This window comes from Narcine bancroftii, chromosome 2 (assembly GCF_036971445.1).
Source record: "Narcine bancroftii isolate sNarBan1 chromosome 2, sNarBan1.hap1, whole genome shotgun sequence".
NCBI lineage: Eukaryota > Metazoa > Chordata > Chondrichthyes > Torpediniformes > Narcinidae > Narcine > Narcine bancroftii.
In genome coordinates this window covers 345,251,940-345,278,219 of record NC_091470.1, presented here as the reverse complement: position 1 = coordinate 345,278,219, position 26,280 = coordinate 345,251,940, and the positions used below count along the sequence as shown (strand labels likewise).

At 39.5% G+C, this 26,280-nt stretch overlaps 1 protein-coding gene and 1 long non-coding RNA gene across 4 annotated transcripts in view; one reads left to right on the top strand and one right to left on the bottom strand.

Moving 5' to 3' along the window:
* fam135b (family with sequence similarity 135 member B) overlaps positions 1-16,956 on the top strand; it is a 409,679-nt gene extending 392,723 nt beyond the window's left edge. Inside the window, exons 20-21 of the mRNA XM_069922246.1 lie at positions 10,056-10,169; positions 12,933-16,956. Coding sequence (XP_069778347.1) covers positions 10,056-10,169; positions 12,933-13,138 — 320 coding nt within the window. The 3' untranslated portion in view covers positions 13,139-16,956. The remainder of the gene's footprint in view (positions 1-10,055; positions 10,170-12,932) is intronic.
* The window catches only part of LOC138755740 (uncharacterized), a 116,678-nt gene that overhangs the window by 43,041 nt on the left and 47,357 nt on the right, over positions 1-26,280 (bottom strand). The gene's annotated exons all lie outside the window — the stretch shown is intronic.

The following is a 26,280-nucleotide window of genomic DNA, read 5'->3' as shown; positions in this document are numbered from 1 at the left end:
CAATACTTTGCATGACATAGATGGTCAGACAGAATCACGGCTCGTTAGTGTTAAGAACTAACAAATTTACCAGACAATAGTAAATTTTGAATAATATTAAACTATTAAAAGCATAACATTTTTTTTACTTAACTCTTAACTTAATTCCCACTAGCGCTAATATAGGTCTGTGTGTGTCAAAATACGAACCATTTCAGTTTGAGCTGAAATTTTAAACTTCAGCATTAAACATCTTGTGTTGCTTGAAGATTTTTAAATTGCAGTTCAGAAGTAATTATGAAGCATATCTTCAGATCTCTTTAAACTCATGAGTCCTCTGATGAGTTGTCTTTCAGAGAGATATTCTTCATACGAGTGTTTTCACAAGTTTTCCCCCTATCTTGTTAGGGTTACAGAACTGTGATCTCCTCTATGATTTCTTTCTTAATCAAGAGCAAAATGGTCTTACTTACTTTAAAGCCTTTTATTTTGAGTATCTCCTATGATAAGGATAATACAAAACAGTACAGCATCTCCCTCTCTCTCCAGAGACTCCTGTTTCTCCCCTGTGTCTTTCACAGCGTGGACAATTTTTTTTCAGTCTGGCTTCAAACTATCTCTTTCTGCCTTCCTTTATATCAGTGGTTCTCAACCTTTTCCTTTCAACCCACATACCACTTTATGTAATCCAATGCCATTGGTGCTCTGTGATTAGTAAGGGATTGCTTAAGGTGATATGTGAGTGGGAAGGGAAGGTTGAGGATCACTGCTCTAGACCCAACTGTTACTGAAGGTGATATGTGAGTGGGAAGGGAAGGTTGAGAATCCCTGCTCTAGACCCAATTGTTACTGAAATATTTTGCTTGAGAAAAATTGTCATTGGCCTATTTTCTTTGGAGTTAGAAAACCGAGCATATAACGAATCAATTAGGTACAATTAAAACCGTGGTTTTCAAACTTTTCTTTCCACTCACATACCACCTTAAGCAATCCCTTACTAATCACAGAGCACCTATGGCATAGGGAATACTTAAAGAGGTATTCGAGTGGAAAGAAAAAGGTTGAGAATCACTGAGTTATATGTTTCTCTGAAATCATGTGACATGACATCACCACTATTTCTGTTTCATTTCTGTCCAAAACAAAAATCATGGTACATGACATTTTTGCCTTCCTTCAAATTATCACTTCACATCTGACCTCATTTCTGTCCAAGAGGTTTAAGTGGTTTAAGACTCTGTAAAGTCTGAGCACGTTACTCAAGAAAGAACTTGCTTAATTGCACAGTTGCCAGCATAATGCTATATACACATCCATTGTCCTGGAATCAATTAAGACCCATTCAGTTCCATTATGATCTGGTTCTTCCAGATGGGTAACTCTGAAAAGAACTCTCTCCGAGACTCTGTAATGTGATGTGACCTGTGTGTGACCTTGTATCCAGCCCACAATTCCCTTGCTAGAAATATATTTAATTCTATAATTTAACTTTACTAAGAAATATTTTAACTTTAACAATCAATTACATAGTACCTATAATGTTGACTCAACTTCCACCATCTATTTTACTGTCCATAGGGGTCAATAGGTTACTGAATTTAAGGAGCTACTTTCCTTTCTTTCTCCTCAGCCATTATGGTCCTCAGTAAAATCAATTCTGAGCAGCTTAAAGTGTCGAAATGACTACTTAAATCACCAAGGCATAGAGGCCATGGTCTGATAAACAGAAAAACTAATGACTGAAGGGCGATTTTCTAACTTGAATGGGTTGGCATAGTGTGCAAAAATGGCCTGCTTATAGAACATAAAACACTGCACAGTACAGGCCCTTCAGCCCTCGACGTTGTGCTGATTCATATTTTCCTTTAAAAATATATTAAACCCACCCTGTGGCTTTCTATTTTTCTTTCATCCATGTGTCAGTCTAAGAATCTCTTAAATGTCACGAAAGTTTCAGCCTCCACTACCATCACTGGCAAGGCATTCCAGGCACCCACAACTCGATGTGTAAAAGTCTTACTCTTGATGTCTCCCCTAAACTTCCCTGCTTTAATTTTGTACATATGTCCTCTGGTGTTTGATATTCCTGCCCTGGGAAACAAGGTGCTGGTTGGTCTCCCCTAAACTTCCCTGCTTTAATTTTGTACATATGTCCTCTGGTGTTTGATATTCCTGCCCTGGGAAACAAGGTGCTGGTTGGCCACCCTATCTATGTCTTTTACAATCTTGTAGACCTCTATCAAGTCTCCTTTCATCCCTCTGTTCATCTATACTCATGTAACCGACCATTAACTCTGAACTCAGTCTTCAGGTTTCTCCTTCCAAAATGCATCACCTCACACTTACCCGGATTGAACTCCATCTGTCCCTTTTCTGACCAACTGTGCATCATGTCGATATCCTTGTGTATCCTTTGACAACCTTCAGTTCCATGCACAACTCCTCCAACACTCATGTCATCCACAAACTTACTGACCCCCCTTTCTGCCTCTTCATTCAGGTCATTTATAAAAATCACCAAGAGCAGGGGCCCTAGAACAGCACTCCACTAGTCGCTGACCTCCAGGCAGAATACTTTCCTTCCACTACTACTTTCTGCTTTCTTCCTGAAAGCCATTTATTTTTTATCCACACAGCCAAGGTTCCACTGACTTTCTCAACAAGTCTCTCATGGGGGACCTTGTAAAATGCCTTGCTAAAATCCATGCACAGCACATCTACTGCCCTACCCTCATCAAGCCATACTTATAGATCCTATCCTTAAGAATCCTCTTCATTAGTTTGCACACCACTGACATAAGACACACCGGTCTATAATTCCCAAGATTCTTCCTATTGTTTTAATCAAGGGGACTACATTTGCCATTCTCCAATCTTCCAGCAACTCTCCTGCAGCCAAAAAGGTATTCAAAAATCATAGCTACTGCCCCAGCTATCTCTTTTCTCATTTCCCACAGCATCCTGGGGTATATCGCGTCTGGCCCTGGGGACTTATCCATCTTGATGTTTTTACAAAAACCCAACATTTCATCTTCAGCAATCTCCACATTGTTCAGCACACGGGCCTGTTGTATTTCCACCTCACACTGATCAAGGTTCTATATTCCTTTAGGGACAACGTACAAACTGCACCAGAGTTCTGGATGGAACCCAGGTTTCTGGCACTGTGAGGTAGCAATCTATGAGCTGCACCATTCTACTAGCTTACAGCATGGTAACCAGGTCCACGCATAGTGTCAAAATCTTAAACGTTGCTGCCAGATTTGTTCTCCAGCCTATTCCGTGAATTATCCTGCAATTTAGCCATATTAAAGGTCGGAAGAAACCTGAATGTAGAATGAGAAAATGGAAACTACGATTGTCTTGAACAGCGGCAAATACTCTGAGCAGAAGAATGCCCAAATGCTGTCCCTTGCAAAGGAAGTCGCACATTGGGTTTAGGCAGTATCTCTGATGCACCCACGATCTACATCTGGATTATTTGTATTATATGTCAGTTATTTGATCCTCAGCATTCAGTTTCCCAATGAAAGAAAGCAGTCAGTCCGTCCAAAAAAACCAACACTATCAACTTCCCATCACCACACAAGACTGCATTTTCATTTTAAGTGTTCCTTTAGTCTCCACCTCTCACCTGCTCCCATTTCCTGGCCCCCGCCACCCCCCCTCCACCCCCACTCCCTCTGCATGTTGTGTGCCAACTGGCTGCTGTGTTTTGTACAACTCCATAAACCTGAGACACTACATTGACAATCTGATTTAAAGCGGCCATGAGAATTCTGACGGGATAAGTAAGTGTCACACTAGTGCAATGAGAAGGGAAGTGCGAGGATTGTGATTGAGGAACAATAACAGAGCAGAACGAATAGAAACTTAGTTTCCAGCTTTGGATATTGTGCATCAGCTAGGATTATCTGTTACTGATCTTACACACTGCTTAAGTGATTCACTTCAAAGAGCATAAATATTAAAATCGCAAGAGCAGCAGAAACAAAAAAAGATTCTGTGCTCTAATACATCCTCTAAAAAGCCATCTAAACAGCACATTCAATAAAAAAACCTACTGCTTCCCACTGATGTGTAAAGAAATGTAGGTTATCCCTCAGGCAGACTTGCTGAACAATCAAGGCAAGGAGGAGAAATAGATATCTTGTTCATCATTCCAATCATGTTCTGTTTACAACACTTCAACAAGATTGTTTTAACATTAAAAATGTCCTTTGTAAATTCATTTAAGTGGTAATGTCATTCCAGTGGAAGCAAATTTTACTGCTTTGCCCTTTCAATATCATTCTCTCCCTCTCCTCAAACAATGAAGGTTTAGTTTCATTTATTTATTTATATAGCACATTTGAAACAACTCCCGTTGCCCAAAGTGCTGTACAGATCAGAAAGACATCACAATGAGGCAACTATTTAAAGTACAGAATAAATCAAATACCAGAGGTTAGAACACAAGCTAACACTCAGGTGCATGAGGAGGGCTCAAAACAATAGTGAATCAAAGTACATCTTCAATCTGGATATCAGAGTTTAATTTTTTTATTTTTCACACTATGAACCATATTGACCAAAATGCACATAAACCTTTCCCTCTTGAATATACAGTGTCATTTTCTCCCCTTTTTCCCTCCTCCATTCCCTCCCTCCTTCCCACTCCCCTCCCCACCCACTCAACGTTCAACATACATTAAACCCATTAAACAATGTCACCACACAATGAAAATAAACAAGAAAATTGTGTCATCTACTTTTACACACTGGGACAGTTCATTTCGTCTTTTTCTCATTCTGTCATTTTAGGCGGTGAAGGTCCGCAGTAGGATTTCTCTGTTGTGTTCCATGTACGGTTCCCAAATTTGTTCGAATACTGTGATGTTCTTTCTTAAATTATATGTTAATTTTTCCAATGGAATACACTTATTCATTTCTATGTACCATTGCTGTATTCTCAGGCTATCTTCTAATTTCCAGGTTGACATAATACATTTTTTTGCTACAGCTCGGGCTATCATAATAAATCTTTTTTGTGCTCCATCCAAATTGAGTCCAAGTTCTTTACTTCTTATATTACTTAGAAGAAATATCTCTGGATTTTTTGGTATGTGAGAAAGTGGAAAAGTTTTGGGAAGATCTAAATCAGATAATAACTAAAATTACAAAAAGCAACATACCAAAAAATCCAGAGATATAAAAGAGTTGATGGAAGGGGGTGATTTGATAGCAGGAGGAATGTGTTCCAGCATTTGGGGGCTGCAATAGCAAAGGCACAATCTCTTCTGAGTTTATGATTTCAGCGTGGAACAGCCTAGCACCCCAAGTTAGCCAACCTGAAGGGACTTGTTAGGAGACCTGAGGTATAAGAGAGGGCTAGCCCATTAAAGGTTTTATAGACAAAACGGAGAACTTTAAAACCAATACTGAGTCATACTGGCAGCCAATGGAGGGAGGCCAGAATAGGACTGATTATGGTCCCTCTTCTTGGCACCATTCTGAACCAGTTGCAGATGGGATAATGAAGACTGACTCATCCCAGTATATAGAGTTATAGTCTAAATGGGAGAATATAAAAGCAGGGATTAATCTTCTCAAGATCTTTAAATGAAAGGAATAATTTGATTTTGCCAACAGTGCAGAGCTGGAAAAAGTGAGCTTTAACTACTGCATTAACTTGTTTGTCGAACTTAAAGGTAGAATCAAATATCACACCAAAGGATTTGACATCAGGTTTAATGAGGGTGGATAAAGTCACCAAGGCTATTGGAGGTAATTTTGTTAGAATTAGGGAGACCAGATAGGATTCTCAAATTTGCCTTTGTTTACCTGTAAGAGGTTTTGAGCCATCTAATGCTTTATGTCCTCTAGACAGTAAGTGAGTTTGGCTATTTTTGATTGGTCATTAAGTTTCAAGGGGAGATAGAACTGAGTATTATCAGCAAAGCAGTGGAAAGAAATGTTGTGTTTTTGAATGGTATGACCAAGGGGAAGTATGTATAAAGAACAGAGAATGGGGCCTAGAATAGACCCTTGTGAGACCCCGCAGGGAAAGATAGTTAAGAAAGACGAACATTTGCCCATATTAACTGAGAAAGTCCTGTCATTAAGATATGATTTAAACCAGTTCAAGGCCATGCCATTGACACTGACCCCATACTGGAGACGGTTTATTAAAATAGCATGATCCACAGTATCGAACGCTGCGCTAAGGTCCAGGAGAATTAGAATGACAGAAACACCTGAGTCTGAATGTAATTGGGACACCATCCCATGAGCATGAGTGATCTAAAGGCACCTCGCCAAATTACTTACTCTTAGTGTACCTTACCAATGAACCTTGTCTATTCGTTCAAGGATGGAAGATATTGGAAAGACCAAACTCTGATTCACCTCATTTTTAAACAAGGGTATGATGTGGATTTGGTAAGGGAAAGTCTAATCTGATTAGCTAGGTCTTGTGCTTGCTCTACCACTCAATAAGAACACAAAAAAAAGCACAAGGATTAGAAGCAGGATCAGCCATCAGCCCCACATGCCTGCTGTGGCGGTACTGCAGCTGATTCCCGCAGTAATCTCTTAACATCCAATAAACCTGTCAAGCTCTTTCACCGATGTATTTAGCAATTCAGCTTCCACAGCTTTAAATTTAAAATATCTGAGATTCACTCCACTCCAGGTGGATTTTTTTTTAAACAATCTCTGTCCTAAATATCTGCTCCTTGAGACTGCAAGTCTTGGTTTCCCATCTTTAGGAAATATCATGCTCACATTACCCCAATGAGCCTCAGAAGAATTTTGTGCATTTAAATGATATTACAGTATATTCTTCTCATTTTTCAGGGAGTCTGTTTAATTTATTCTCAGATGATAAATCCATCATTCTGAGAACAAACTTGGTGAACCATGGTAAATTTGTCCTTCCAGAGATTATGGAGACCAGATGTGAACTCAGTATTCCAGAGGCAGTTGCAGCCTAGTAAGGTGTCTTTGCCCTATGAAAATCCAAATCAGATTTTAACTGTTAATAAGTTCACATTTACTGTCATCCCTTGTAATATGGTTTTTCAGTCTATTTTGTCAACTAATATTTCATGCCTTAGTGTTATGCTTTATTCATATTTAATACCGAAGCTGCGGATGAACAAAATTACTTTTTTTGCATAAAATACCATTTTATTGATTAATGTTCTCTAAAGGTCTCTTAACTCTGAGGGTTTCATTTAACTATTTCTCATCAAGCAATGCAAGATTAAAAATAGTCTCCTTCCTCCACCTACTGATTGAGAAACCCATTTCAGAACATTCTGCACAATCCTACAAATTGGATTTGCTGTGCGAAGCTTAAATTCTACCTGATTATTATCTACCACTGTTAAATGTACCTCTTATTTCCTCATTTTTACCACATCCTACATTAACCCCACTACTTGGGTGACAATTAACAAGTGACCTGTTATGGACACGCAGTATCTCCTCACTTGTCAGGAAGGTGTAACAGTGACTGCTTTTCCTGGGAAGACTGAAGCGGGGAAGACTACCGGCCACCATCATGTCAACCTTCTACAGTAGCTCTATTGAGAGTGTCTTGGCCAGCTGCATCACGGTGTGGTACAGTTGCTGTAGAGAATTGGATCGGAGTTCAATCCACAAGAACATAAGAGTGGCAGAGAAGATCAATAGGGTCTCCTTAACTCCACCCCCCCCAAATCAATGTGATCTACCAGGATCATTGTCTGAAGAGGGCACACAAAATCGTTGAGAACCCCCTACCACTCTGCACACAGTATCTTTCAGCTACTCCTGTTGGGAAGGAGATACAGGACTCTCAGAGGCAGAGATACAGCTTCTTCCCACGGGTAGTGGGAATGCTCTCACTAACTATCTGAGTCTCTCATATTTACTTTAATTTTTATATGTATTTATTTTCATATATGTATATTTGTCCTGCATATGTATTGTCTGTATGTGTGTTATATCTGTTTATGTATCAGTATGTTTTACATCAAGGACCAGAAAACACTGTTTCATCTAGTTTCACTTGTGCAAATAGATGATAATAAACTTAAGCTTGACAAAAATAGACAACTCTTGCTGATACTTTCTGCCCCTTAACCCTTTGTAGCTTAACTCAAACTGATCTAATGAAGACATAATAGTGCAAGGTTCATTTGAAGAATTCATTAAGAAATTTAGCAGCACTTTTGCCAATGCTCCACTTGGGAGTCTAATTTAAAAAGCAAACATCCATGAGAGCCAAGGGAGAGGGGAAACTGCATCAGTGAATGGATCAATGACAAGAATTTTAAAAGGGTGATTTTCTAACTGGAATGTTCTTAAAAAAGCAAAGACTGCAAAAGTTGATCATGTGGTTGATAGTGAAGTGGACCTTTAAACAGCTATGTGCTCAGTTGTGCACAAATGGAAGTTACCGCAGACCTTTTGGAAGTAAATGTATTTGAAGAGGTGCAACATGAAAAAGGAATACATGAAGTGGGAAAATATTGAACAGTGTGGAGGAACAAAGTGATCTGGGAAAGTGCCTTAAAGATGATAGGACAGGTCAATTATGTGACTTAAAATGGCAATATACAAATGGAAAGGTTATGCTAGAATTGTAAACAACACTTAAGACAACATGTTGAGTATTGGAAACAGTTCTAGTCACCAGTTATTTCTGAAATATCCACAAATCCAATAATACATAGAAAAACTCAGTCTTCCGTCTCACCCTGATTGAGCACACCCTGATTGTTTTGAGAGTCCTTATAGCCACCACAAATCCTTAATCTGTTTGAAGATAGGTGTGTGACAAAATGTGTGTGTGGGAAGGGAAAGAGGCTCAAGGGTGGAGGGGAGAAGAAAAGCAAAGTTAGCTTTCAGTAACATCCCCACTATCCCCTCTAAGGGTACCTTCAACATTAGTGGGGATTCAATTATCCAACTTTCCACACAGCAACAGTTGGCCCAACAATCCAAGAGAAGGAAGGTAGGATCTCTCCCTAACTGGATCTACATTTTGGTTATATTACGACCCCAGAGGACCCATAAACCCAGCAGCAATAGATATACACCAAAACAAATAGTTACTTAAACAAAAGTTGCTTTTAATTATCTTTAAACATTAAAGTAGAATCACACTTTAACTTATTACTATCGAATTAACTAACCTAACTTAACCCCTTCTAATTCTAAGCGCACTGTATGTAATGTGTGTGTTAAGTTCAGAAAAGGTCCTTGATTCACAATCCAATCTCCAAGTTCGCTGGTTGCAGGCAATTCTTATACTATGCACAAATTTAACATTTATAAAGTTTACCAGGCTTTGGTGCTTGAAAGGTAAATGGTTACCACTCAGGAAGGTTCTTGTTGGTTTTCAGAGAGAGATTTGTTGTTTCAGGACATCCACAACTGATTTATTTTTAATCATCCACTTCAGTGTCTTGCTGACAAATCTTGCCTCCTCAGGGTTCTCCAGAGAATAACCTCATTCTTTTAGGTTACCACAGAGTTCCTTTTTGTTCTGCTCATTTCAAATGAAACATTAGACAGCCAGTCCTCTCTTCTTGCATGAACCAGGCTGAACTAAGAAATCACAACCCAAATGGGGCTCTCCACAAGCTTGCCAGCTTGTCCTCATCCAGTCCCAGCTGCTGTTGCTCTCTGTAATACTGCAGAAATGATCTCTCTCTCTCTCTCTCTCTCTCTCTCTCTCTCTCTCTCTCTCTCTCTCTCTCTCTCACTGAGAGCAAGCCTGTTTGACTCTCTTTGCTTGCAAAACCACATGGACCTCCTGGAACAGCAAGTTCCACTCCAGACAGAAGTGGCTCTGACAAGCTCTTTCATCTGTTTCCTTTCTATAAACAGCAATCCATTATTGAAGTCTCTTTGGCACTCTCCAAAGCTTTTGCAAAGGCTCTGAGGCCCTGACATGTCTAGCATTAGCAGAGCTCAAGTTTTTTGAATAAGATCTGTTTTAAAGTGTTTGTATGTGACCTACACTAACAAACCTTTCCCAATTTATCCCCCCAAAACATATCTATACACTCTGTCACAGTTGCCTCTCATCATTTTGATTATAGGGCTGCAGTACTTCAAAAATATCTTGCTGGTGGCATCGCCGCAGGACCGATATGTTCCATTTCATTCTGCCAGGATTGAAATGTGTAAGACTGCACTAAAAGATAGACAAATCGGTAAGTGTTGCCTTCATAATTTTTTTTTGCATTTTCTTTTAATATATGTTTTTCCTGCTACTTTTCTTTTAAAGTATTGAGGCAATATTGCACAAATTGAGGGACTAAAAGTGCTTAGGTGATGCCCTCAATGGGTTTTAAAAGTTTATAAAAACACTATTAAGAGAGGGAAGGAATGCCACAGGTCAGTGAAAGAACATCATTTATATGCCTTGAACTTCACTTGCATGTCATTTTGGTGCCAATCCTGCTATAGATGTCCGAGCATTGTTTCTGTCATTTCACTTAAGCTTTGTTACAGCATCGTCCCTCATTGTAAGTCATTACTTGAGTATTACAACAAGAGCTCTTTACAACTAACACTTACAGTTCCCCTTTCATAATCAAAGGTTTTTAAACAGTATTTTATATAATGTTGCTAATACCTCCAGTTAAGCTCATCTCATGATTCAGTTCAACATTCCCAGTTTTTAAAAAAATATATATTGTATGCTTTGCCCTCCATTATAGTTTCCTTCAAAGTAAAACATAATTACCATTGCCTGTTGGTGAGGAAAAATAGACGTCGAGTCAAAGCCCATGACCATACAATTCCCACAGCAAGTGACACTGACAGCCAAGAGAAAGATGAGTTTTCATGTTAATTAAAAAATAAAGCCCTTATTGGTCATGAAATTTGAAGAAGTGGTGAAGCTCTGATAAACATGAAGGAAAATGGCTAATTTTATTTATTGATTTAGACATACAGCACAGTAACAGGCCATTATGGCCCACGAGTCCGTGCCGCCCAATTTAAACCCCATTAAACCATACCCTCGGTATGTCTTTGAACAGTGGGAGGAAACCAGAGCAGGAAAACACACACACACACACACACACACACACACACACACACACACACACACACACACACACACACACACACGCTGTAAAGGTGTTGCACTAACCACTACCCTGCCCAAGGGCTGGGAGAAAGGGAATGCTTCCAAAATTAACTATTTTCTCTCACTCACTGCCAATGCACTGATTGAGATGAACTTGAATTAAATTTATGTACAATGTAGCAAGATATCCAGGCAAGTCAACTCATAAAGCAGGTAGTGCAGTTATAACAAATAAGCAGATAAATAAACAATAGTGGGGGGTGGGGGGATTCCATGTTTTTCCTGAAATCTTCTAATTCCCACTGACAGCAAGGTTCAACTTTTGCTGCATATAATGTGGAAGTTATTAGTGATTTCAGTTTATTATGAATGGGAGAATCAACAGGAGGAGTCTACTGTATGACACTCAAGATGAAATTCAACATTAACCTGTAGATAGTGGAAGAAAATGCAATTAGCTCCCTCAAATACAGGTAGTCCTCAACTTACAATGGGATTGCACTCCAACACTTCCATTGTAAGTCAAAACAAATAATGTCAAAAAAGATTAGTGGGATTATGTGGGGAGTGACGCGGGGTTGTCGGGAGAGAGCAGGGCAGTGGGATCAGTGTGAGGACCAACACGGAGCTGTGGGGAGAGACCAGGGCAGTGGGATCAGCACGGGGACTGACACGGGGCTGTTGGGAGAGAGCAGGGCAGTAGGATCAGGGTGGGGATCAACACAGGGTTGTCGGGAGAGAGCGGGGCAGTAGGATTAGTATGAGAACCGACACGGAGCTGTGGGGGGTGACCAGTGGGATCGGTGTAGGGCCTGACACTGGGCTTTCGGAAGAGATTGAGGCAGTGTAAAAAGTGTGGGGACTGATACAGCGTTGTCGGGAGACACTGAATATCATAGCCTAGTCTAGCCAAAAATTCAAAGGACAGTATGAATTCAAACCATCATAGGTTCGAAAAGTCATGTTGGACCATCATCATAAGTCGAGGACCTGTACAAGTTAGGTGATTTTCATAAACTAAAGTGTTGAGTTGTGATGTGGCGACTATAACATGCTCTGCACAATCAGAAAAGTAATTACAACAAGGTAATTACTCATCTCATTCCTGGATCTGTTGTAGATTAATTGATTCTTACAATTAGACAACTTCGACCCATCTGTGTGAAGTTACCAGGAAGGTCAAAGGTAACTACCATGACCATTTCTGATCCAGCAATTCCTCTGCGCTTTTAACCTGGTGTGTCATGGCTCCAGAGTTTGCAAATTAAATACATTAAGCTTATTTCATAGTTTAAGAATATTACACTTCTGGGCAGGATATGAAGAACTAAAATACATATACGTGCTGGAGAAACTCAGCAGATCGCACAGCAGGAAGTAAAGGGTAACCAGCGTTTCGGGCTTGAGTAGGAATAAGGAAAAAAAAAACAGGTAGACTCCAGGATAAATATGTGGAATGAAGGGGAGGAGGAGAGGAGAGGGGAAAGGGAGGTGCACAGGCTAACAGGTAAGAGTAGGTTAGTTGAAGAGCAAAAAAAGCTAAGAGCAATTGGGAGAGAGGGAAGAAGACTAAAAAGGGTAGAAGGAAGGGAAAAGAGGGTAGGAGCTGGGGGAAAGAAGAAGAGGAAAGAGAGGGAGGGAGTAGTGGGGGTTAACAGAAATTGGAGGTGATATTGATGCTATCAGGTTGGAGAGTGCCTACAATATCAGTCGTTCCCCCAGTCTGCAGGTGACCTTTGTTTAGCAGTAATGAGGCCATAGATAGACTTGTCGGCGTGGCCATGGTGTATGGAATTAAAATGGTTGGCCATTGGAGATCCTTGAACAACTGATATTGATGAGTGGAATCAATTTTAATTATATTTTTATGATAACTCAGGTTGCGTTTACACTGAGATGATTAACAACCTCCTTCGGCCAGTGACAGAGACTGACAGCTGCACCCTGATTCGCTACAACATTTTCCACGCATTGCCCAACACCGCCAATGCACTGATCGGCCGGGCTGCTCACATTGCTGTCCTCGACTCTGAGCTGTTCCTGGAGAAATTCCTGCTGGTGGCAGGGCTAAACTACTTCAAATAACACTCTGCTTCACTCACGGCACCCGAGTGTCCTTGTGACAACATTCCCCAGTGCTTTCCTGTGAGAAAGTATGATCGCATTGGAATTGATCCGTTTCTGCATACATCCATCAAGAAGCGCATCCGATCAAAACGATTGTGTTGTAAATAGAACCAAAAGAAATTTACATTTCAGATTAAATGTATCTAAAACTGCTTTCCTGCCTTAAATTCACAGAAATTATCTCCAGGGTTTCTGTGAAAAGCAATTAGAGTAAATTGTTTTGATTTTTCTTCTTATTTTACTTTGAAGCATTAAAATATCTGTTGCCACAAGGAAAACATCTATTTGCTCCCCCTTGGACTGAAAACATCACCACAATGGTTTCTTGGATTTTGCACTTTATTTTGAGTAAAACCAAAATGAGTGTATACTAGTTGCAATGCGCCTGCACCAGTTTAGTCTAAATTTCTCTGCTAATGCCTTCTGTCTGTACACGTTTTAAAGCGAGCTACTTCAAGAGAAAGTCAGAATGTTACATGAAATGTAATGAGAATACAAAATGCATATTATAGGATTAGGTGTCATCAAATACTTAGAAGAGACCATCTGAAAACTAATTTGAAAATCAGCCAAACATACATTAACATGTGTATAGCCAATCTTTGCCACACATTGAGACTCGAATCAGAGTGAAAGAGGTTCATGAGTTCAACGTGATCAGGAAAACCAGCAATGAAGAACATCTTTGAATGTCAATAAAGAAAATAATCTTTCACCATGAACACGAAGTTTGAGTGTGAAAGCCTCTCGGTATGGATGCTGCACATAGCACCTCTCCCCACTTTATACTCTGCTCCTTTGGATCCATGCTTGTCACCAAGTCAAGTTCATGCTTACCCAGTATGATTCGTCCTCACACACCACTCTTCCAGGGGAGAGGAATTTGCTAGGATAAGGGTTTTTTACTGGGATTCTGAGCAGTGAGAGCTTCTGTACAAATAGAGGCTCAGGTGAAGTAATACCATCAATCTTGCAGTTGGGTGGGAAAAATGGTTTGGGAGTCATTGGTGGAAGTAGAGGGGAATAAGGTTAAGTTTCCCAATCAAATATTTTACACTCAGATGAATCTTATCAATGGCTTAGTCTCAGCTTTCTCCTCTAAAAATCAAAACAAATTTAAAATATTCAACTTTTATTTCCCAAACATAAAATATCTGAAGAACAAATTGTTGAAAACATTCTAAATTAGCTAGTACATTCCCAAACTCTGCGAATTTGTATCACACCATTAAAATAAATAGGGAAATGTCCCCTGCATGATACCTCTCCTGGCACAGATACTCATTCAGTGTACCCAGTACAGTAAAATCCCCATTATCCCTGCAACCGGCGGCCTCAAGCAACCAGCATCAATATTGTGGAAAATAAATAGGTAAAATATACGAAAGGTTAAAATTGGCATCCGTAGCAGTCAATTGGCCAATCCACACAATCGGCAATCTCAGACAACCATCAAATTCACTTATCCAGCATTGACCAATCGCTATAGGTGCTGGATACTGGGGAGTTTTACTGTAAAAGTTAAGTTTGCACTGCCATTCTGAACTCAAACAAATTAGAACAAGGAGAATCTGTCAATAAAGCCCATTAAGTGTCCACCCACAAAAAAAAATGATGACCACATCTGTGGTATTTCTTCATTGAAATTGGAATCCCCACGTTGCTCAAACCTCCTCATGCTTGTAAATGCAGATATTTTCCTGCAAATCTAGATGACTACATTGCAAGTTTTTTTTTGTCTTTTTCAAATGAAAATCAAAATAGTAAATCATAAACAGGCTCATAATTCCAAAATAAATTTTAAAATATTAGGAGCGGGAGTAGACCACCTGGGCCCATTAAGTCAGCTCTTCCATTCAGTAAGATCGTGGCTGGTCTGGCTCCACCTACTTGACTGCTCTCAGAATTCTTATTTCCACTACTGTTCAAGATTCCATGTTTGAAATGCAATGAATGAGGCAGATTCTACTGCTTCTTTGAGCAGAAAATTCCACAGATTCCACTACTCTGGGAGAAGGAGCAATACAAATCACAACCCGTAGTTCTCATCTCATCTGCCATTAGAAACTGCATCCCTGCTTCTATCTTGTTATTCCTTTCATAATTGTGTTTATTTCCATAACATTCACACCTCATTCTTCCAAAGTCCAGCCCCAGGCTTCTCAATTTCACCTCGTAAACTAAGCACCTCATTTCTGAAAGCACCCAGGTAAACAACTTAGTCAAGATCTCACATCTAATAAAAGCTTCAAAAGTCCACAGTTTAACTTATGTCTTTGGTTTGAGAAATAGTCATCACTTCTAAATGGCAAAAAAATCTAAAATGCTGGAGAAAAACTTTGTTAAATCATATTTAGAAACACAGACCAATACATTATAGAAACAGGCCCTTCAGCACATCTAGTCTGTGACAAACAATTATTCTGCCTCGTCCTTTGACATGTACCTGGACAATAGCCCTCCATATTCCTCCCCCCACCTCCCCTATCTATGTACCGATACAATTCTGGAAAAATGAATCAAGCACAGGGAGAGGAGAGAGATTGGGGAAGGAGTTGAGAAGAGAAGAGGGTCCTTCAGAAGTCCTGGAGCAGCAAGAAAATTATATCACTAGCATCAGGTCACTGGCAAAGTGGGGAAGAATGGTGTATGTAGTTGTAGTGAGGGTCCAATCCTCCAGTGCTACAAATTAATTAAAGACCATTCCACCTCCCTACCTCCATATGTTTCCATGCAAAGTTGATATAATAATTTTCAATCTCCATTTGAAAAGAAATTCAAAAAACTCCAAAAGAAACCTGGTAGCTTTTGGGATAGAATATATAAAATCCACCACAAATCCAAATTCACAAAGATCGATTGATTGCACTGGACAATGAAGATTTTTCTTCTTGAACATTTTCCGGTATATATTATGGATTTTAGGCCACTGATCACGAAAACATTTTCCTATCACATTCCTTTTCTTAGTTATGACCTTTCTTTGTGATTTCCTGTCAAATTTTAAGTCTACATCAAACATATAAAACAATGAAGTACAACATGTCATTGAAAATTCATTTTCTGGATTCACACTCGGACTTCTTCCCTGCTGACCTTGGTGCAATCAGTGACGAGCATGGTGGAAGGTTTCACCAGGACATTGCGACCATGGAAAAGCAATATTAGGGCAACTGGAATCCATCAATGCTGGCTGACTATTGTTGGACACTGACAAGAGAGGCATCAGATGCTGAGTACAAGTGAAAACCAGTGGAAAAACATTTTTAGATCAGCTGAACTAACAAAATGTCTCAGAATCATTTTGTGATTAAACATGCTAAATTCAATAAAAGTTAATTGATGTTTCTCCAACTTTCTATGTTATACAGAAAATCTGAAATTATCTTTGTGTTCAGCTTGTCTAACATAAACGCCCCCTTTTTTTTAAGAAGCAAACCGTTTGAAATAAAATTGTTGTCCATTGTTATTCTTTGACTAGTTACTGAATGTGGGGCTGGAGATTGGCTTTACCAGTTACGTTGTTGAGAAGCTCAGAATCTCTGAGAAAATATTGCAATCCTGTTATCAGAAATGTAGCAAGTATGCTTCAGTCTTGTGTAACATCTGCAGCCCTCTGCTGATCCCCAGCATGAATGTCCTTGAAAGGCAGAGATCAAAGATTTACTCTGAATCTACAGTATCAGTGGAAAATTGATTTTAATGCTGATTTTTAGTTCAATTGTGTTGTTTTTAGGACCTTCTTCTGTAAATTGTCAAAGTGCCATATCCTAATTCAGTGTTGTTATTAAACAAACCTATATAAAACCTGTCCCTGGTATATTCACTGCTCTACTTCACATAATAATTAATATTTACATAATATGGTATATTAATCCTGACAGTATTTGAAATGGTACATGTAAGAATGTAAAATCCAGTTTATAAATTGCACATTTAAAATGTTTCTTTTTACTGAAATGACAGGGTAACAAAAGTTTTAGACCTAATATATACTCTTGAACAGTACCTGGATGTTAGCTACTGTGGGTCCACCATATTTATGCAATACGCGCCTGTGGTTAACCTTTGTTTGCAATGGAGTGAAGTCTGAGTATCTCTGCATTAATCAAAGTATGTCAAATGTGCACAAAGTACTTTTATACCCGCAAAGCAAGTTCCATGCCTTTATATTTTGCCCGTTGTCTCACTCCTGTACCTTTTTCAACATCTCTAATCCCATTCCCACTTTATTTTGATGACAATGCCAACAAGTCAGGAAGAAATCCTGGAAATCTGAAATTAAATGGCCGGAAGGGATTGATGAACATCTGAAATGGAAACAATGCAGTGGTTGACTTTTATCCTCACTCTGCCAGAATGGATGAACCACACATTATGAAGTTGGTCTAAATTCAGTTAAATAAATAATGACATATTACGGACAATGGTCAGACAATTCACTCTACCAGGACCATTCCCTCATGCATAAACCTCCACTGAAGTATTTCTGGACGATTCCCTCTGAAATCTTGTTCTTTTTCCAATCCAATGAAGTTGTGAGCAATGGACTCTAGCATTTTTCACCATAGGGTTCATTTTAACCATCTTTCCATGATATCGCCATTGGAGTTTCTACGTCTTCACAACGACATCTATGGCCACCCACCATTCTTTGAAGGAAGGTGATGATCCTGACTGATTCGAGCATTTTCAATGTGATGTCAATCCTCATTTACTCTTGAGCTGAGAGCAATTTATATGAAAACACAAGAACCTATTTCCTAGAAAAAGGCAGGCCACCCATCAGTTATTTTTTTATTAATCTGGAGGATTTTCTAAGAGATTTCTCACATGTTTTAGAGAGGGGAACAATTTAGAGTGAAGAAGCAAATCATTAACTGAAGACTCAGGATTTACTTTTGCAATCTTATTATTTCTGTAACTGTCCAGTTCCACCCTTCACTGGCTGTTGATCGGGATTTTCTTATTGTAATGCGTTGAATGTCAAGAGTAGGTAGTCAGGCAACCTTAGTGATGCCTCATTACTGAGCCTGTATGTAGTTATTGCAGCTTCAAGCCATTATGAGGAGTAATGATTACATTTAACTTTCTTTTCTGTCTGTCAATTTGTATTGCTTTCTTGGTGTAAAAATCATATGTCTGTTAATGACTACATCTGCAGAACTATTTGAGCAACGTCACTAATCCCAGCAGAAGGAGACCCATAAACTTCCTCACATTTGGCAAACTCACTGAAGCATTGCAAGGTAATGGGCTGTAGCTGTTGTTGTCCTAAATCACCACTGAGCACAGACAGATTCAGAATCAACTGTGCAATCAACCTCTTTGTAAGGTCTCAGATTTTTTTGATTCTTTTGCATAGACCCTCCACAACTATATTCAGTTGTACAGCAGAACTACTATTTGAGGGATTTGAAGTACCATATACTTTGGCAAATAAGTTGACCAGCAGATAAGTTGGGTTCCCATTTTCAGCCTCATTTCTGTAGTTTTATCATAGATCAGGCATATAAGGTGAAACCCCCGCCAATATTCTGCAAGGAATGTACTGGAGCCTGGTGTCTGGGCCTCCCAGCAACAACCCAAATTTTGGTACAACAATCTGCAAATTAAGCAAGCAAAAAATGTTTTTAAAAAAACTTTGCTTCTGACCAAGAAGATGCCAAACGGTGCTGTGTCCAGCATCGGCTGCAGCTGGAGTCGGCGATGTCGGTTTCATTCTCAATTTACGGTGCAGTGCCGTCCTCGTCAAAGAAGTTGCCTCACTGCCCAAGCGTGCTCGGTGCGGGAACCACGGCTACCTGTCGGCTCCTGGACAGGACCAGTGACCTCGGCTGCTAGGCAGGAGCGACGGCCTCAGGCTCTCGGCAGAAGCAGTGACCTCAGGCTCTCAGCAGGAGTGGGAACCTCAGCCTACCAGGCTGGAGTGGCGATGTCAGGCTCCCGGGCTGGAGTGGTGATGTCAGGCTCCTGGGCTGGAGTGGCGACGTCAGGCTCCTGGGCTGGAGTCGCAACCTCGGGCTCTACAATTGTAGAATGCCTAGGTGGGTTATGGCATTGCCTGGTGGTGGGGAGGTGTTAGGGGAGCAGCAATGGGGAAGTGCTTCCATGGTCACCTCAGATGTTGAATCTACGTTGAGTAGGTTCTTTTTTAGTTGAATTTAAAGTCTCAAAAGTATATCTGGTTTAAAAGTCGACTCCCCATTTTTGAGGGTTTCAAGACTCGACTTATCCCAAAATATATGGTATATGGCTGAGAGGATGGAACATAATGCGAGCTACAGCTACGCTCAAAGCCACAATCGACAAAACAACTATTGCGATGGCTTGCAAGAATTGTCTGCTTTTAAAAATAAATAAAATAAGGATCTTTTCATGCATTATTATTTAACACTTTAAATCAATTCATTTCAGCATTTAATGTTCAATATCATCTTGTTTTTTACATTTCATTTTATACCGCAATTACAGATTATTTCTTGCCTCTCTGGTTCCTTGTCACACTGTGACATTTTTTTTTACAGGTCCACTTAAATCATGATTTTTTTTTCCATTGGCTTTGTCTGCTTAACAGCAGAATATGTACTTTACTAAAATCGAGTGAATCTGGTTTGTGTAAACTGAGGGATTGATGAACTTCTTTCAACCCATTTCAAATTGGAAGACACTAAGTGAGCTTTTCATACAATACATTAAGATCTGCAATACGCTAAATAGATGTGTCCTGGGTCACACTTGAATCTATGATTAAATTATTCCCAGAGAAATATTCATGAAGATGTAAAGAGTTTTTCATTTTCCAGTCAAAGGCTCCACTTCACATGGATCATTGAACAGGTTTTGTTATTCTGTTCATTTACATTATATCCCTTTATTCACCACAAAGGACAAATACTGGCCCTATCTTTCTTATCCAATCTCTTCTGCACTTCTGTCAATTGCACAATGCTCATTCCTTGTCTAATTTGTTCATTTTGTTTTCGAATTCTGCAACATTTTGCATAAAACTGCTCTTCTCCCCATGTCAATCAGCCATATCAAAGTAGATTTCCAGTAGCTTAAGGTAGAGTTCAGCATATTTCAGTTTTCTTTGCACTTGTAATTTCCAAGATTCAAAAGAAAATCAAAATGTTGGATTATTTTTAGCTTTCCCAACATCACTCATTAATCTTGCTGACTGCCAATCTTGCCTGTCGATCTTAATGCATCAAACAAATGAGTTTAGACTTGTCAGTCCAAAAGTACGTTATGCTTGGATTTTTCTTTATATCCAAGAGAGGACAAATACCTCTTCAAATGTCATAAAAGTAAAGGACAAACCACAGGTCAGAAATAAAACCCTTTCCTTTATGTTAGCTCATCCAAAGGAGCCCATTCATCCCAGTTACCCACAGTCCTGCGGTTTTTTTAACAGGCCATTTTTTTCATCAGTGAGAACATGACATGGTAGAAATCTGAGCAAGGACTAAAACACAGAAGTCTGTAGATCCAGTAGTTGAAGGGAAAACTTAATGCTGGAAAAACTCAGCAGGCCAAATAGTGTACAGTATGTAGCAAAGATAAAGATACATTACCAATGTATTGGGCTTGAACCCTTCATCAAGTTATGACAAAATGTGGGCAGGCGCCTCAACCAAATTGGGGGGGGGGGGGGCGGAGGGGCAGGGGAGGAGCAGATACTTTATAGGTAGGAGGTAATAGGTGGATAAGGGAGGGAAAGGACAGCAGCAGACCAGGGGAGGAGAGGATGACTGTGAATGAGGAGGGAAGGGGGTGGAGAGCTAACAATCTGAGCAAGACCACTTGTGAGTCTTATGAGTAACCCATTTGTTTTCATTTTCAGATGCTAGTTAACATTTCCTCTTCTTTATACTTTCTATTTTTAATTCAGATTTCCAATATTCACATCCTTCTGTGATCTGGGGTTTACACATATTGACTTGGCACAGTAATAAAGTCAAAAGTACTATCAATGTACTACCAGCAATGGCACCTAAACTCGCTGAACCCAGAATCCCAGCTCCTGCACCCATTTTTAATAGTAAAATCAGCAAACTATGAACAACTAATGGAAATAGTCCACAAACACAAATCTCAATCGTGGGGTAAATCTATCCTGGTCCTAGATACATCATTAAAATGGTCAACTTGAGCAAACATGGATCAAAGCCGTTTATTTAACAAGTTGTAACAAGTACGGATACAAGTAAGGTAGGGTGCTTTCAGACTTTGCCAGAGGCATGGGAGTAGTCCCAAGGAATTGCCAGTCCTTTATAACTATTCATGTAAATGGAAGCAGGTTTACTGTATACATTGATGCCATTTTGCAAGATGGAAATCTATTTATTTTGACTTTAACTGTACAGAATGGAGAGTCACAAATACCAATAATGATTCTACTATTTTTCTACATTTGCTTTTGCATCATTCACGGTGGCCTGGGTTCTGTACAAATTGAATAAAACTCTTGACTTACTTTATATGGATCTTGTGTTGACTTTTAATGTATCATTTGTGAATCAAGATGGTCCTAGTTATTTACTATGTATGTTTTGCTGGCAATCGTAATCATTAAACATGCTCAAAAAAGAATTGATGAGTTCTGATGAAAGATCATTTACCCAAGACATTCTGTTGAGCCCTCTATGGATATTATATGAGTGTTTACTGTTTATTTCATCATCTACTGGTTCTAACAGATAATCTCCAGCTTTCTCATTGCAGGTAGTTGATACCACTCCAGTCACTTATAATCTTATAGATAGATTTTTTTTTGAAGAATAGGGGAATTAAGGGGTTCCGGGAACTCGCAGATAAATGCAGATGAGTCCACCATCAGATTAGCCATGATCTTAGTGAATGCCGGAGCACGATAGATGGCTGAAGACCTATCCCCTGCTCTGATGCCTTCCTGATGTGTAATACCTTTCTAATGAGTCTCTCAATGTGTCGGGTTACTAAAAATGCAACACCGAGTTCAAGTGTTTATGTTAAATCCACAGAATGAATGTGGTAATGCTCATCTGTAATTAAATAATGCCATAAATAGGTGAATCTCCTTCAGGTTTAAAGTTCAGTTTTATGGAGAGGATGTGAGTGGAAAGACTGATCTTCCCATGAAAAAGCTCATTGTCTTACTGGTTTGCCTTTGCTATCCTAGAAATTACTGGGTTGCATTTTTGTGTAGCCTAATAGCCTGAATGCGCCTGAGATGGTCTGATCTCGGAGGTTAGCAGGCTCAGGCTTGGTCAGTACTTGGAGGGGAGACTGCCTAGGATCACTAGGTGCTGTAGCTTTCTGGGAAGGGCGCTGGACAATGTAGTGACTCTCTGCCTTATGGTTGACAAAAGAAAGAATTTCATGTATGTTACATTCTAAATGAATTACATTCCAATAATTGAACCTTTACCTTTACTTGCAATGTGGACAAGTGAATCTTCCATAATTATTTCCAACAGAAAATCAATACATTGTAAACATCCATTTGATTGTTACACTCCATAGTTGAAATTATTTTTCATATTTCTCACATGGGAGTTGACGCAGCCCATAAAATCTATTCCAATTCTCAGTGCAATTCCATCCGGCTCATTCTCCCACTTACTCCTATCACCCATGCTCTGTGCCAGGTATCCCAGCCCCCTTTGGTTTTCCTATTACCTACCTGCACTAGTGGCAATTTACAACAGAAGACATTTTTGGAAGAAACTAGAGTAGTCCGAGAAAAACATTCAAACTTTAGCACTGGAGATCAGAATCAAAGATGGGTTTCTGAAGTATGAGACAAGTAGATAGATGTTAAGTACTGAGGTACACTGTTTGGGGACTCAGTTCTGTGGTAGACATCTGCTGCTCCACATACAATGTTGTCATTAATGGCAAATCCAAGAATTAGATATTACATTGTTGGTCTAGTGATGTGTGCTTGGAAATTAAGTCCCACTAGACCAGCTGGGAAAGTTTGATTCAAGTAATTGAATAAAGGTACAAGTCTTAATGAGGTCCTCATTAGAACCCAGCTGGTTCATTCATGTTCTTCAGTGAAGGAATCTGCATTCTTCCCTCGTCTGGCCTTTGTGACTACGGACCCACAGCAAGCAATCCCTTCAAGGGCATTTTGAGATGAATCATAAACTCTAGCCTAACCAAAGATGCCTGAATTCTGTGTAATAAAAGGAAATCCACATAAAATCATGATCTTGTTTTGGCAATTAGATTCAACATAAAAATGCCAACATGTGTTGCCTGAAGGTTAAGTATTTGCTCCTCATTTTAAAACAAAAAGGATGCCAAATTTCATGTTCAAAGGATGACAATGGAACAGTTACACATTTAACGACAGCCTGCCTGTTTCATTGTCATTTTATCCTTTCTGGTAAGTGTATTCTATTCAGCAGAAAATTGATCACATTTATGTGATGCAAAAAACAAATATAAAGATTTTTTTTCAGGAGCGCAACAGGTACAGAAATAGGGGATCTGACCTTTTGAGTTTAGTTAAGTAAAAATTAAAGTTCCCATTAATTAACATTAAAAACACATTATTTACAGTGGATCATAAAATTTTACGTAGAGCTGGAGTATCATCTGGAAGATTGTGTTTATATAATGCCTTTTAAATCCAGGATTACAGCTTTTACTACAGCTTCAATATAATAGCAGCCAATTTGCACATTGAATAAAGCAGATTGAGTTACAAACAAAGAGAAGTAGGGAAACATGAACTTCACTAAATTCCATATGGGAAAATGACAGGGATCATGACGATATTTTGCCTAAAATGACAGCATCTCTGTTGCCACTTTACTCGAACTGTATACCTGTACCTTGAGGTCTCTGTTCCATAACACTCTCCAAGGCCCTGCTGTAAATTGTAAAGTCCTGCCCTGATTGACTCAACACCTCGTATTTGTTGCCAATAAATCCAATCTGTCTTTCAATGGCTCATTTTCCCAGTTCCTCTAGACCTAGTTATCATTTCCAAAAATCTTCACTGTCCACAATATCATCAATTTTGATGTCATCTACAAATTTACTGACCACATAAACAACATTGTCATCCAAATTGTTGAAATAGATGGCAAACAGAGGATCTAACACCTATCCTTGTAGCATACCACTGGTTACAGACCTCCAATCTGAATAATAGCCTGTCTACTTCCCCAATGACCTCATTCTGAGTCCTACCATCAAGCCAGTTCTTTAACCAAATGTTCTGTTAATTCTTGGATCTCATTCAATCTGATGTTTCGGAAGAACTTTCCTTATGTGACCTTGACAAAGGCCTGCTAAAGTCCTTACAGACAATTACCATTTTGCACTTAAGCTCCTTGATCACCTCTTCAGAAAACTCAGTCAAATTTGTGAGACAAAATTTCTCATGAACAAAATCATTCTTATTTTCTCAAATCAGTCCTTGACCCTGTCTCTGGAAGCTTTCCTACTACTGATGTCAGGCTCAACAGCCTGTTGTACCCTGGTTTGTCCTTATAGCCTTAAATAAAGGCACAACATAAGCTATCCTCCAGTCTTCCAGCACATTGTCCAAGTCTAATGATAACATTTATCCCAACCAGGGTCCCCACAATTTGAAATGAATTGAATCAAGCTACCAAGAAATACTGAAAATATTTTTCATGTTATCCAGGTAAGTCAACCCATATTTAAGTAGATTGGCTAGTGCAATATTAAACAAAAGTGAAGAGCATAAAGTTAAATAAAAAAAAACTGTTCAGTGAAATCAGTGCAAGGATAACATTATATTACTAATGAGTGCCTGATAACAACAGGGAAGAAATTATACTTGAATCTGGTAGTGCATGTTTTCAAACTCATACACCTTCTATTCGATGGGAAGAGAGCGTGGCATGTGACCAGGATGGGATGGGTCTTTTGGTAAGTTGGTTGCTTTCCTGAGGCAGCAGGAAGGAAGTATTGACAGAATCAATGGGGGGGGGGGGGGGGGGCAGGGAGTTGAGTTGCACAATGGCCTGAGCTGAATTTACAACTCTGCAATTTCTTGCTGTCTTGGACCATGCTGCGATACATCTGGACAAGATACTTTCTTGGACCAACTGGAAAAATGGGCCAGAAAATGGAATTTAATGCCGGCAAGTGTGAGGTGTTGCATTTTGGAAGGACAAACCCAGGTAGGACATACACAATAAATGGTAGGGCACTGAGCAGTGCGGAGGGACAAAGGGATCTGAGAATACAGATACATAATTCCCTGAAAGTGGTGTCACAGGTAGACAGGGTTGTAAAGAAAGGTTTTGGCATCTTTGCCTTCATAAATCAAAGTACTGAGTACAGGAGTTGGGATGTTATGGTGAGGTTGTACAAGAATTTAGAGTATAGTGAGAGTTCTGGTTGCCCAACTACAGGAAGGATATCAGTAAAATTGAAGAAGTGCAGAGATTTACTAGAATGTTGCTGGGCCTTCAGGAGTTACAGGGAAAGATTAAACACATTAGGACTTTATGATGCGTATAGACAGAGTAAATGCAAGTAGGCCTTTTCCGCTTAGATTAGGAGAGAAATAAGAGAGGACATGGCTTTAGGGTGAAAGAGGAAAAGTTCATGGGGAACATGAGATGGAACTTCACTCAGACAGTGGTAGGAGTGTGGAAGGAGCTGCCATCTGAAGTGGTAAATGTGGGATCAGTCTTACATTTTAAGAATAAATTGGATAGATACATGGACGGGAGAAGTCTGGAGGGTTATGGAATGGGTCCAGGTCAGTGGGACGATCAGAATAACACTGTACCACAGACTAGAAGAGCCAAATGGCCTGCTTTCTGTGTTGTAGTGCTCGATGGTTCTATGATGCATCTATAAAAATTTGTAAGACAGTCTGGGGACTTGCCAAATTAGTTAAGCTGTTGAAGAACAGAGGTTGGTTCATTTTTGGTGATACTTGTGGACCAATGTGGACAGGAGTGTAGTTCCTCAGCATTCCATTCCTAAATTCAACAATATACTCCTTGGCTTTGATGTCAGTGAGAGCAATATTCTTAATCAAGCATCACCCACATAGATTCTGAATCTCCATCCTGTATTCTTATTCACCATTTCCAGTTATTCGACCAACAATGGTA